General features: G+C 41.1%; 1 protein-coding gene across 4 annotated transcripts in view; it reads right to left on the bottom strand.

Annotated features, from left to right (window-relative positions):
• pikfyve (phosphoinositide kinase, FYVE finger containing) overlaps nt 1-14,947 on the bottom strand; it is a 158,262-nt gene that overhangs the window by 40,890 nt on the left and 102,425 nt on the right. For all 4 annotated transcript variants that reach the window (XM_028808040.2, XM_028808042.2, XM_028808041.2 and 1 more), the window contains exons 29-33: nt 14,779-14,839; nt 11,005-11,163; nt 6,550-6,670; nt 4,897-4,992; nt 2,871-2,954 (exon numbers count right to left, since the gene is read on the bottom strand). In XM_028808040.2, the coding sequence (XP_028663873.2) occupies nt 2,871-2,954; nt 4,897-4,992; nt 6,550-6,670; nt 11,005-11,163; nt 14,779-14,839 (521 nt within the window). The remainder of the gene's footprint in view (nt 1-2,870; nt 2,955-4,896; nt 4,993-6,549; nt 6,671-11,004; nt 11,164-14,778; nt 14,840-14,947) is intronic.

The following is a 14,947-nucleotide window of genomic DNA, read 5'->3' as shown; positions in this document are numbered from 1 at the left end:
CTTGGGAATGTCACCGGCCATGGAATTTATTGTAAAATTGTAGTGACCAGTGAATTATCTACGACCGACCGACCGACCGACCGACCGACCGACCGACCGACCGACCGACCGACCGACCGACCGACAGACAGACAGACAGACAGACAGACAGACAGACAGACAGACAGACAGACAGACAGACAGACAGACAGACAGACAGACAGACAGACAGACAGACAGACAGACAGATAGATAGATAGATAGATAGATAGATAGATAGATAGATAGATAGATAGATAGATAGATAGATAGATAGATAGATAGATAGATAGATACTTTATTAATCCCAAGGGGAAATTCACATACTCTAGCAGCAGCATAATGATGCAAATAAAAAAAAAAAAAAAACAATATCTAATTAAAGAAGTAATAAAAATGCAGGTAAAAACAGACAACAACTTTGAATAATGTTAATGTTTACCCCCCCCCCCCGGGTGGAACTGAAGAGTCGCATAGTTTGAGGGAGGAACGATCTCCTCAGTCTGTCAGTGGAGCAGGACGGTGACATGTATGGAGCATTCAAAATGTACAAAGCGCAATTTATCAGGGGGGGAACAAAAAACTTCCTGGAATAGGTCGAAGGCACATAAGTAGGGTGAAGCCAAGAATCACAAGCTTCAAGTCTTGTTAAGCAGTCTGCCCAGTGGCATTGGGCTAAGTTGATCGAGATGCGCGTTTCTGGTTTTTTATTCTACAATTGCAGATGTGACTTTGCCGTTTATTTTTCTACACACCGAAAAAAGCGCGTCAGGTGAAATCAAACATCCAGACAGTGATGATCGCACTGTTTTTAACATGAACAGATTTGTGAATAAAGAGCTTCTGACTGAGCAGACAGTTCATCAGTACGGAATCGTATTAGGGCCACGGTGAAGAAAAAAAAATTATATGTTGAGAATAAAGTCGCCAACCCCATCCCCATCTGCCAGCGCTACACGCCGTTGTGAAGAGGGGGGCTGAACGCACCCCAAGGAAACACTGTCGCTCCTCCGAAACCTCCTCTTAAACGGTGATACAATGGGAAACAAACACAGTTGCTGTTTTTACCTCCTCTTTGCTTGATCAGCTGCTGGCTTGTTGCTGCTGCCGTGTCGTGTGATCTTCATCTCGTGCGGCGCTCTGAACGTTTAAAAGCCTCTACAGCACCTGTCCTTTTGTCTCACTGCCTTGTCTCTCTTGTCCCCCAGACATCCTCAAACACTATGCGATCTCATTTCGCTGTTCCATTATTTCAGCGAGTAATATTTCCCGTTTTTTGTGCGAATGCGATCTTTACTCTCATTTTTTTGAGACTTTTGAGTTTTCCTACTTCCATTATCTCTAAGCTGTTCTGCATGTGTACCACGGGACTTGCTTCCAAAGGTTGTAAGTATGACGTGACTTGTCCGTCTTGCGGAACCTGAAAGTGACTCTCTGTCTCTCTTCCAAAGAGTAAAGTCTCGTATCGTTGCAAGATTTTTTTTTTATAATAGATATATCAAAATAGCATTCCATAGAACTAGCGTTACTGGATTTCACACATTTTTTTTTGTCAGCACCGTTACTCAATTTAATGTGTCCGGACACACTACGGCTGTTATGCAGCATGCGTTTGCGGTTTACGCTGGCTGACTATCGGCTGTGCATCGCGGTGCTGAAGAACAAGCAGCATGTGGCAATATCAATAAATCCACCTGACCTGCATGTCTTTGGACTGTGGGAGGAAACCCACGCAGACACGGGGAGAACATGCAAACTCCAGGCAGGGAGGACCTGGGAAGCGAACCCGGGTCTCCTAACTCCAAGGTAGCAGCGCTAACACTGCGCCACCGTGCCACTCCTTGAAACATTATATGACATAATAATTGTCTTAATGAGCACTACTTAAATATATTTCATATGCTTTTTGTTAACCTTAAAATTCCAGGTATAATTTTAAGTTTAATTGTATTTCACGTTTTTGGTAAATTTTTTGGCAATTTTAACATGTGCATTTATTACACCAAAATAAATTAGACAATATGAAAAAAAATTTACATTTCTGTAACCTACTCAATTATCTACAGGGGGCAAACTCTGGAAGGCGAAATGTGAGGGGCTAAGAGTGGGAGGTGAATTGTTGGGGGTGAAATGTGAGGGGCGACTTTTCTGTAAACCGTTGGAGTATGGCGTTCTCCCGTGAAGGGTGACCAATCAGGGAATGACGTGTTGTAATGCATAGGATCCAATCAGGGAAGGGCCAAGTAATAAACAAATGAACCAATCAGAAAATACATTTTCAAAACTGTCCGTTTTCGAATGCTGAGCCAACGTGTCCAAGTATTTGGCTCTGGGGACCGTTTTCGAAATTCTTCCTTTTTCAGGGTTAAAAAACGATGGGAGTAGTGTGGGCAAAAGGTGAAAAACAGAGACTGATATCTGAGTTTTTAAATGAAAAGATAGTCGTGTAGACTCAAGCCAAGGTTTACTACCAGCAAGGATGGGCTTCTAATTAGGAAAGGAACAAGAACTTGCAGCCACAGTAGCCCTCCAGGACCGCGACTCAGGACCCCTGCTATAAGGCGATTCATCAAATTCACAATAACAATACCAGCTATGGTGCGGCCATGAAAATAAACACGATATAGGAGTTAAATAGTGTGCTATACTACAATATTTTTTTTTAGAGAAAAGCTACATTTGATATGCTTAACAGAGCAAAAAGAATACACGAGTTTCATTTTTTAATAAAATACAAATCATAAGGGGGGAAAAATAAAAGTTGTTTTGAATTGTGGAGTCACATTTAGGCAGGCGCCCAAACAACGGGAGATATCAAATCCACTCTTCTGATAAAATGAAGTTTGGTGTACCTGTTCAGCTGCCCTCCTTCCTCAGACGTGTTCTTTGTGGTTGCTTTTGACAATTCTTCTAAGGCATTCTTGTATTCTTTGCAGCTGTCATTAATTAGGAGAATAAAAGGGAGATCAGAGCTTTTGTTTCATTAATGCAGCATTTAGAGCAGCCTATTAGCGCCATAAACATATTCTAAAATGCACTCTAAGCCCACCACTCCACTACATGTAGGCATCACAACTGTTCCCAGAACATTACAACTGTTAGTGTAAGTGCCCACCATCACCCATTTTCTCCTGGATTTCCTCCTCTGCTCCACAGTTCAAACAATTCAGACATTGTGATTAAAGGGCACATTGCAGACTTTCACTTAAGGGGATTTGCAGACACTTCCATTACACCCTGTAGAAACGACAGCACTTTTTATGTCTCTCAGAGGCGTGGATATCCACCAATCAATCACCTCAAGGCTCCACCCCCAGCTCTACAAAGGCAGACTGGGAGTTGAAGTCAAATGCGGTTCATTCAGATGCACTCTGCTGGATTTTGGGGTTGCTTTCTTCTTTGTATTTTTGCCTTCATTTTCGACTTTTTGCTTTTGTTCTTGAGTTATTCATGTGGATATTAATTTGGAACTCATTTACTTTAGATTGCCTTTTAGGCAAGTACCTGATTATTATTATTATTTTTTACTCCTTTGGGCCTTTTATTGTGTTATCCCTTTAACTGTGTTATTCTTTTTCTTTCAGTAAACCCTCTTTTATAAAGGTTTTTGTGTTCTGGCTCTATAGGGGTTGACAGTGATCCTCTCCCTTTAGAGGTATTGCGAATGTGTTTTAGGACATTACAGAAAATATTTTCAGGCTTTGAGAGTGAAACGTATTTTGCCCGATGCCAGCCATTCCAGTGGGAGCTCTGCCGCCTTTGGGTGGGTGCACCTGCTCTGGGCAGGTTGGTGGGATTCTGCTCTGCTTCCCTGGTTGTTTGAAAATCACGACATGACTGTTAAGAACAGTGCTGTGCATCCTCTCTCTGACACACTAGAGCTGAGGATTTTTAGCCAACAAATTATTTATCAGAAGGGGTCCCTTCATACTGAAAGGCAATACACCTTTGTAGTGCCTCACTGTGCCTGTGACTGCTCGTGTATCTTTAGGTTTTCTTCTCTTTGTTTTAGTATTTCTTGTGTGTGTTTGTTATAATACTTATTGCGCTTTTGTGAAAAGCTAAATTTCCCCCTTGAGACAAATACATAGGTACATACATACTATCCATCCATCCATTTTCCAACCCGCTATATTCCTAACTACAGGGTCACGGGGGTCTGCTGGAGCCAATCCCAGCCAACACAGGGCACAAGGCAGGAACCAATCCCGGGCAGGGTGCCAACCCACCGCAGACATACATACTAGCTAACAACAAATCAACACTGGCACCACGATTAGAGGATTCAATTTTATGATTTGCGAATTTCTCCAGTGCCTTCAAAACCTTCAGCTATGCCTGCTAAGTGCTGAATAACCGATCTGCACAAGAAACGTAAACCAAACTGCTAGTATGGCACCTGTCCACTAACCCCCTCCCAATTATTTTTCTCGGTTTCTAAGATTCTGTTTTCTTTTGCTGTTTTTTAAAACACAAACCTAAAGAGTACTATTTCTCTGATAAAAAAAAAATCAACAGGCAGGCCATGCAATCAGATCAAGACCATCACCCAAAGACGAGTCCGAGCAGAGGAACATTCAACAGAAGAGTCAGAGGGCCAGTCTGAGGATGTGGGGATAAAGGGGGGGGGGTATGTGAGTGAGTGAGGGGGCTGCGTGATGAACGGCTGCTTCCTGCCATGCACTCAGTGAGTTCAGTTTCCACCAGAGACCTGCACAGTCCCGCGATCACAGTGCATTACAGCAGTGGAATGGAAGGTTTGCAAATGAAAAATCAGTCAACACTACTGCACTGTCAAAGAAATGAAGGTACCAGAACCATCACAGTGCAGTTTGTTAATTAAAACTTTAAAAAAATAAATAAATAAACTGATGTTACCTGAGCGCAAATGCAATAATGGAGCTGGGCTCTTTCTCGCAGACTGCAATCGGCACTCGCTCGTGTTCATACATCAGGTAGTGCTTGTCTGGGTCACTGTCAGAGAGCCAAGAGCAAATCTGATGTGACAATTCATTTCACACAGATGGTCATATACTGCTGTCATGCTGCATTAAATGGCTGACTTAATAATAATAATAAAAATGGTAATAATAATAATAAATATAACGATAATAATAATGATAATAATAATAATAAAAATGATATTAATAATAATGATAATGATAAAATAATAATGATAAAATTGATAATAATAATGATAATAATAATAAAAATAATAATGATAAAAATAATAATAATGATAATAAAAATAATAAAAATGATAATAATAATAAAAATAATAATGATAATAATAATGATGATAAAAATAATATAATAATAAAAATGATAATAATGATGATGATAAAATAATAATAATAATAATTATGATAACGATAAAAATGATAATGATAAAAATGATTATTAATAATAATAATGATAATAAAATAAAAAATAATAATGATAATGATAAAAATAATAATGATAAAAATAATAAAAATGATAATAATAATAAAAATAATAATGATAAAAATAATAATAATGATAATAATAAAAATGATAATGATGATGATAAAAATAATAATAATAATAATAAAAATGATAATAATGATGATAAAAAATAATAATAATAATGATACAAATAATTATGATAATAACGATAAAAATGATAATAATAAAAACAATAATAACAACAATACTAATGATGATAATAATAATGATAAAAATAACGATAATAATAATGATAAAAATAATTATAATAATGATGATAAAAATAACGATAAAAATAATGATAATGATAACAATAATAATGATGATGATAAAAATAATGATAATAATAATAATGATAAAATAATAATCATGATAATAATGATAATAATAATAATGATAATAATTAATCACATTTCTGTAGTGCTTTTGTCGCTACCCAAAGTGCTTTGTACAGACAGAGGGGTGCCACTTCAACCACCGCCAGTGTGTAGTGCCCACCTGGATGATGCGACAGCAGCCATTTTTGTGTCAGCACGATTACCACACATTTGTGATTAGGTGGTGAAGGGGCATGAGAGAGAGATAACCAATTAGAGACAGGGGATGATTATTGGGCCAGAGTGGACGATGTCATGATGGGCAGTTTAGCCAGGACATCATCAGGATAAACCCCGGTCTTTTCAAAAGATGCCCAGTGTTAATCAATGACCACAGAGGATCACGACCTCGATTTTACATCTGACCTGAAGAGCGGCGCCATTTTTGCAGCCCAGTGTCCCCATCCCTGCACTGGGGCTCTAGGACCCACGCACAGGCTACAGGGTTAGCACCCCCTGCTGGCCTCACCAACACCTCTTTAATTAATTATGTTGACATTGCGCATTTCCTCCTATTCAAAGCACTTTACATGGACTTGCAGAGCATTTTATTAACAAACGCCTTAGCAGTCACAAAGTTAATCTCAGATGCTTTACATTAACATAACGGCGGCTAATGGTGGTACAGTAGTTTCTTGTCAACATCACCACTCAGAAGACTAACAAGTCAGAGTGTAAAGATACTTACAAAGGGAAGGGAATGGGATTGTAGTTGTTGCCCGGCAGCAGGTTTGCAAAAATGGCCTTCATGGTCGATTTTTCTTTCACTTGGCTATCGGTGGACCCCAGTAAGTGCTGCTCAAACACATCTACAAAACACAAAAGATAATCTTTACTTCGCTGCTATCAATATCTCCTTGAAAGAATGATAAAAGGAGAGTCATCAAATTAGGCAGCTAAAATATTTTAGGTGGATATGGAAGAAAAAAATGAACTGGGCTGCTTCAGTTTCCTGACTTCAGTTAAAACGCCCGCCCTGACCACATCCCAGTCTGCATCAATGGCTCCACTTTGGAGACTGTAAAGAGTGGCAGCTTCCTAGCCAGACGCATAACTGAGGACCCCGCGTGGACCCACAATGTCACTTCTGTAACTAAAAAGGCCCAGCATGGACGACACTTTATGAGGCGATTGAAACGAGTGAGCCTCCTGTCCCCTGTTCTCACCACTGAGAACGCTCTGACCAGCTGGATTACCTTGTGGTACTGAAATTGCAGCATGTCCGACCATAAGGGATTTCACACATGTGCGAATGGGGGGGGCAGCCAACGGGCCCGATGCTGCGGGAAAATAACAATCGAGTGGAATGGACATGGAATGCTTCGGCCTCCCTCTCTTATTATCCAGGAGATAAGGAGACGACTAAACGTACGTTTTGGAACTGAACCACAGTTACACACATCCATAATAAGAAATCCACTTCCGGCTTCTGAAGATACACCACCACTAGATGACTTCACTTCCAACTTCCCTCTGTGTCATCATCTCCGGTCCTTTTCCTTCATTACAAATGTCATTTCCTGTCCGACTGATATAAAAGTCCCCCTGGTTCTCTCAATCAATGTCTACTGAAGTCTGTTATGTGCTTGTTTTACGGTGCAGACGGACGATTCAAGTGACCTACAGTATACAGGACGGTGTCCCAAACCTTTATGTGAGTCTTTTGTGTTTTCTGTCTTTCACAGGGATGGATTACAGAGAATGATGAACCCCCGCATTGGGGGGCTGCTCCCTGCTCCGGTAGACACATTCTCCAAACGTTGGGCCTGTAAGGCCTGCTGTCCTATGCAAGACCCTTGTCGCCCCTCGCATGGACTTGTCCTTCTTTTCGCATCTGGAATGCGATGCTGCAGAACCAGAGCCAGATCTGTCAGGGTGTGGGCCAGCTTTTGTCCAACAGACTGTCGAGGTCCTCAACACAATGCTGCCTCTCGTGATCTTCCACCCGACCCCGATGTCTCCCTCCAGTTTATATACAAAGTCACTTAATCTATCGCGTCCAAAGATCGCTCACCACATTGACCTGTGGAACTTGCCTTTCATGGGTAGTAGTGCAGTAAATTGCATTGGCATACTGTATATTTGAACAGTACGCCACATGGTTTTGGCTGGTTGTGCCCACTGTCTTGTCTTGTTTGCGCTGAAAGTGTCACTGTGTGCACCGAAATCTGTCATTTTGTCCCTCTGTATACTTGTATATGGTTGAGGTGACAAAGTTTAATTTAACTTTGAGTACCTTAACTTCAATCTTCATCTTTTGATTCTTATTATTAAATTAGCTGTGCAAGCCTGTGCTGTAAAAAGCCCGGGCTCCTAGAAACTATTGAAATTGTCAGAAAAAAAAATTGAAATTTCGAGTTGGCGGTCTTGTTTTGCTGATGTGCTCGCCCCCCTGGTCCATCAGCGGCTAAGCGAGTTTCTCTCTCCTCGGAGGTTTCATTTTGCTGATGTGTTCGCCCCCTTTGTGTATTAGCAGCTAAGCGAGTTTCTCTTTTCTCTGAGGTTTCATTTTGCCGATGTGCTCGCCCCCCTGGTCTATCAGCGGCTAAGCGAGTTTCTCTTTCCTTGGCAGTTCCGTTTTGCCAATGTGCTCACCTCACTTGTGTATTAGCAGCTAAGCGGGTTTCTCTCTCCTCGGAGGTTTCATTTTGCTGATGTGCTCGCTCCCCTGGTTTATCAGCGGCTAAGCGAGTTTCTCTTTCCTTGGCAGTTCCGTTTTGCCAATGTGCTCACCTCACTTGTGTATTAGCGGCTAAGTGGGTTTCTGTCTCCTCGGAGGTTTCATTTTGCCGATGTGCTTGCCCCCGTGGTCTATCAGCAGTTAAGCGAGTTTCTCTTTCCTTGCTGGTTTTACTTTGGCGATGTGCTCGCCCCTCCTTATCTTTCTCCGGTTAAGCGAATTTCTCTTTCCTTGCTGGTTTCACTTTGGCGATGGAGTCGCTTTCTTTCAGCTTCATGCCGTAGCCTCGTCCTTCTTTCTTCTTCTGACTCATTAACTTGGGGCCGCCTTGCTGGCTCTTTGAGCTTCATGCTGTAGCCTCGCACTTCCAAGCCGGACAGACAGACACACGTGTAGACGTTTCTATTAATAAATAATGTACTTTCTAACTCATAGCCAGAGAGGTTTGGCAGCTGTCCCTGCTACAGCACAGAAGAAGCGAGCCATTGGCCCAGAGGAATTCTGGGAAATACCCCTTGGAAGTCATGGGGGGCCCCATTAGTGCTGCAGCATGGACTTAATGATGAATGAACTCTTACTCCGGTCCTGAGGAATATCCAATAAGTCAACTATGGGGAACGCCATCAGGAAGTCTGGCCTAATAATCGCCGTCAGGTAGGATAGGCCCAATAATCCGCCCTGTCAAAAAGAATCGAGCCTCTGTAACCCTGATTTGGATTAAAGAGGTTTGAGGAAGTGCCATTATGATATGGTCTTATTAGTCACCGTTCATGACTAGTCTTCAATAATGACAGATAATTATGGCAGACAAGAGGTACTCAGTAAAAAGAAAATGTGTCATGGCTCTGAATGAAAATGAATTCAAAACGCACTGCATGTAGCTGAATATCACACACATTTAAAAACAGCAACTCGGCTCGTAAGGTTTTGTTTGTCTTTGATAATCATTCAGTATGATATTCAATCAGGGTTAATAATATTTAACACTTAACGTAGGCATCACTCCCAATATTTAATTCCGGGCTCCGCGGCTTGCAGCAGCCTTTTACAGAAGCTCTCTCTACTCTCTCTTATTATTAATGTTAACATTTGGTCTCAAGCCTCTTACTATAAGTTACTACAATTTTAAAATGGATTTACAAACCGAAGATACGCTGCTGTCATTGCAGACCCGCACTCTGGCCCATCTCAACTGCCTTTTGGGATGCCACAGGGTAAGCACGGAGGATCTGAAGGCCGCCTTAGGTCTGTAACATCCGAGAATGTAAAGTGGGATATGGTGGATTCTCCCATGGTCGGCCTGTGGCACTGCGATCGTTACCCCCTAAAAAACACTAACTACTACACCTTATCGGGGGTGACGACTCTCTGAGGATGGAATGGGTGAAGATCCAGAGTGAGGATAAAAGCAAGATGGAAAGGATTCAAAACTCACCAGTCCATATAACGAGGAATGTCTGACAGGTCAGTCACTCAGGGTGAGTTAAGGTACTGCGGGGAACGGACTTAATCCTCCTGATTCAGATGCTATTTAACGCTGGACGGGTTATGTGTGATATAATCAGACCAAGTGGAAAAGGCAGTTGGGGGTTTACGTGAATGAAACATAGGAATAAAGCAAACACATTACAATTGAAGCTGATATGTAGAACATGGCAGGGTATGTAGAATGCGGCTTAAATTCATCCACGTTACTGACTAGAAGGTGGGCTGCATCATCCTGTAGAGGTTTACTTTTAAACACAGCAACAGAAATGATGCCCTCTGTGATCAACACTCTAATGATGAGTTGTTCTGAATGCTGGCCAGTTCAACCGTGGAACAAACTTCACCGGCACATCTCCTTTAGTGGACATAACAAGCTGGACCTGCCAGATTGAAATGTCCAGGCGTTTAAATGTAAACCTGTGGTGCCTCTGGACAGCTCTGACCATCTTAATACCACCTACAAGTCTTGGCAACGAAGACATTCAACAAGACATTCTCAGGTATGCCTGGGAGGGTTGTTGTTTGCTTAATTATAATAGTTAATAATTATAATTAATTACATTTCTCATTACTCAGATCACGTTACATAGACAACGGGAACGGCTTTGTCCACCACCAACGTGTAGTGCCCACCTGGATGACGTGAGCGCAACCATTGCTGTCCCAGTAAGCACACATTGGCCATTAGGTGGTGAAGGGGTGAGTAAGAAAGCCAATTAGAGAGAAGGGATGACTAGGGGGCCAGAACGGACGAGGCCGTGATTGGCAATTTAGCCGTACCACTTTCAAAAGACGCCCAGAGATCTTTAATGACCACAGAGCGTCAGGACCTTGCTTTTATACGTCATGTGTGTTTATGCTAGCAATAAGATTAGCTTTGTGTGCTGAATATGTGTTCCCTCAAGTAAAGCTCATCGGAATTTTTTTTTCTCACAATATGAAGGCTGCGTAGAATATAAAAAATATTTCTCCTACCTTCCATGGTGCCAGAATAATCCTGATCACTTGCCGACGATGTGCTGGGAAATGTTGGCCCGGCAGAAAGCTGCTCTGTAGCTCCCTCTGGTGGTGAAGGCAGTTGCAGTAGGGAAGATCCAGAAGAGTTTGATGACATGTTGTTAAGGTAACGGTCCTCTGAAAAAGACCAATTTGTACTCATTAGCAATGAACGTCTCCATTAGGTAACCAGCAGAGATTTGCTTGTCAGAAGATATCAACCTACGCAGACTAAGGTGTGACGACTGACCCCCACTCGACTGCACGTGAATGTAATTTAAGGTAGGAGTGGGCTGTGTGGACAAAAATCCAAATCATGGCAGAGTTAAAAATTCTGATAAATACTAGTTATAATCCATTTTTATGTACTGTTCATACTGTTAACAAATAATAAATATATTAAGGATTAATCTGTCGAAACACTTATTAATGTTCTGCTACTCAAATAGATTCAACTGGAGGAAGATCTGCATCTACACCTCGCTCATTGGTCAAGAAGAGTCGTGTCTTCAATTGAGGAGAGCTATATGTTCCCTGCTGAAGTCGTATGCTGATTTTTCCAAAAGTAATTAATGAGAAGTCAAGCAAAATGACCCCTTTAATTGGCCAACCAAAAAGATTACAATTTGCAATATTTCAAGGCAACTCAGGCCTCTTCTTCAGACCAGATGTACTCAATATTGTATCAGGATATACGATGCTGGTTCTGCACACGGAGGACCAAAATGAAAAGGTGCGACTAGTACACAAAAACGCAAAGGGACGGGGAACACGAAGCATTTTCACCCTGCCTGATTTTCAGCGATGAGGCAATGAGGGGCACACATATGGAGGGCTTGAGAAGGCCAGAGAATACATTTGGACAGCACTGCGATGTCTCGGCTTAAATCACATATTTGCAATTTTAGGGAACATTCTTTTTAAACAACCCTGTAGTGACAAGTCGAGCAAAACGACCCCTTTGATTGGCTAACTAGAAAGATTAAAATGTGCAGGCTTTCGAGGCAACCCAGGCCTGTTCCTCAGGCAAAATGTAATCAATTACATAAATGACTATCAAATACATCAATTGCAAACAATTTCAATTACAAAGCAATTACACAATTACATCTTGCCTGAAGAAGAAGGCCTGAGTTGCCTTGAAAGCCTGCATATTGTAATCTTTTTAGTTGGCCAATCAAAGGGGTCATTTTGCTTGATTTCTCATTACATTCATAATGGCTAACACGGTAACAACACCCTAGAACTCCAAAAGTAACCATTAATAATATTTAAGCAAAAAAAATGAATGTGACTGGATAGCGGACATGTGGATTATGTGACACGAGTAACTTGGGAATTTGTTTCTTTTTTTTTTTCATTGGGTGTTTTGCCGTTGTACAGGATTGGTACTGATTGGCTTGTATTTGATCATAAACGTTTTTCTCTCATTCTGCATGAAGACATGAGATTAAAAAACATTGTTTGGCAATCACTATAAACTACATGGGGTATCCATCCATCCATCCATTATCCAACCCGCTATATCCTAACACAGGGTCAAGTAACATTTAAAAAAAAAATCATTTTTGGCTGGAGTATTCATTTAATGGTTATTTATTTTATATATTTAGATATTATTTAAATACTAGGCATGTGCGCCCAACTACGTTACGCGTGTTGTCTGTGAAGGGCTCCCTGTTTAAACGCGGCTGCCAGTCGTGAACTGGGCCCTTCGTCGCACAGCATTATGATTTTTTATAAGGGAAACAAAATTACAAAACAAAACCCTTGGACATTGATTTGATAGGAACGGCCTACTCGGAATCACTGTCCGAATAGTAATTATGTGGTGGTGGAGGAGCATTTCTGGTTCTCTTCCCACGACTGATGGATGGTTAATCATAGGCGGCGTCTTCACGTTGTCCAATCTCACAGGTTGCTTTGTGGCAATCCAAAGAGTAAGGAAGAACCAATGCTTCTTTCTTGAACTCCAAACGCCGACTGATGGAAAATCACAGAAGTGTGTCCGACTTATATGTTCTATTCAATAAGGGTGCGCGCAAAAAGGCGAGCTTCAAAAGGGCGACCTCGATTGGGCGCTGCAAATAAAGGCGTTCGTAGATAATTTAGTTCAAATGGCTCTGGAATATGTGAAGAGCAACAAAGGTGCAGATCTACTCGTAGTCGAAGGCTACACATTCAGAAAGGAGAAAACTATCAACGGGAAACACATCTGTAAATGCACTGAATATAGGATTGGAAAATGTTCGTCTCGCTTAGACGTTCACGCATTAATTAATTGGATGTTTTGATATTCTTGCTTTCGCCTTTTTATACATTCAATCATTGCCTTTGGCTAATAAATTTTCTGTAATAATTTTGTTGCGTTTGCCTTTATTCAATGTGCCCAATTGAAGCTCGCCTGTCTATGCGCGCCCTTATTGAAGGATACCGTGTCGGTTGAAGATGAATTCGCGGACAAACAAAGATCAAGATCCAAATGAAGATTATATATAAAGATTAGTGAATTTAAAGCACAATAATTTGTTTAGTTTGAATGTCTGTGTTTTGAGGTGTGACTGGAGTACTACAGTCTTCAGTACTATAAGCCTGGAGGAGATTCTTAATGCAATGCCTATGTTTTAGCTGTCTCTCTACTGCCATCTAGTGCTTCTTCTTCCAATTCATTCACGGACAAACAAAGATCAAGATCCAAATGATCTGTTGATTATGTGTTTGGTATTGATTTGTCTTTTCTTGATTTATGTAAAATCAGGTTTTTCTTTGAATACGTCTTCTTGAATTACTTAATCTGTGAACACTGAGCTTCTATGTTCATTGATGGCATTCTCTGCGTTTTGTGGGTTGAACCCCAAGTGGCGGGACCACCCTCAGCCTTTATATTCTAAAGTGAGTAGTGGGCCCCCGGGCGGATCACTGAAGTTGTAAAGAGGTGCGTATTTTCTGGTTTCTGGATTTTTTGGTGGATTCTGATTGTTGGATTACATTTTTGGGACCAGTTTGCTTTTAGACAAATCCTCCATCCTTAATTCTTTGCCTTTTAATGCTGCGTTGTGATTTTCAAACAAATACCTTTATTTATAAAAATTCTGTATTGGTCTTGTCCTTAAGCCTGAGTTTTATATTTTTACATTCACCTTTGAAGGTCACTTTTAATAATGTGGGGATTCAAAGTTATTTTTGAATTTTATAAGCCAGCTACTTATTTTGGGCCAAAGCCTGCCTGTGGAGTTGGGAGGTTAAGGCTGCCAGGGGTGAGGCCTATTTTAGGCAAGCTGGAAAGGCCTGGCCTGACCTGTGGGGCTTTTAGGAGGTCTCATAAATTTTTCACTATTGGGAGCCCCTGGTTTTAAGATATGGAAGAAGATGATCCACTGTGGCAACCCCTAACGGGAGCAGCCGAAAGAAGAAGAAGGAGTAAATTCTGTTCATGACGCCAATCAGGTTGAACCCCACGCCACTCTGGGTCATAACCTTTACGTGTTACACACCGCTCACACACAGGTCCATACATAAAGGCTTCACCATTAAGATACTAACACACCGACAGAAAAATCATATGTTCTGCTTTCTTTTGCATGTAGAGATTTGTGCCTTTGGGTTTTGATTTAAATGTGTTTATAAGTTTCCTACTAAATTTCAGTAGTCCACTATACAGCATTAGTAATTTCATCTGGTATACCAGTTTAACCAGTGTATCAACCACCCCTAACTGAAAGCCCAAAAAATAAAAACTTAAAAGAAAGCTACCTTTATCACCATTCTGGGTCACAGGGGATGCATTCCGTGGAGAAGAATCCAACAAATTGGTCTGCAAAACATAAAAAGAACGAATGATTTTAGTTGTGTAATGTTGCAGTACAGTATATGCTGTCATTGTGCTATTCATGTACGTCTTAAAATGCACCATATAAAAAAA

This window comes from Erpetoichthys calabaricus, chromosome 8, assembly GCF_900747795.2.
Source record: "Erpetoichthys calabaricus chromosome 8, fErpCal1.3, whole genome shotgun sequence".
In the NCBI taxonomy this organism is placed as follows: domain Eukaryota; kingdom Metazoa; phylum Chordata; class Cladistia; order Polypteriformes; family Polypteridae; genus Erpetoichthys; species Erpetoichthys calabaricus.
The sequence above is the reverse complement of the archived record's forward strand: the minus strand, read 5'-3'. Positions and strand labels throughout refer to the sequence as shown.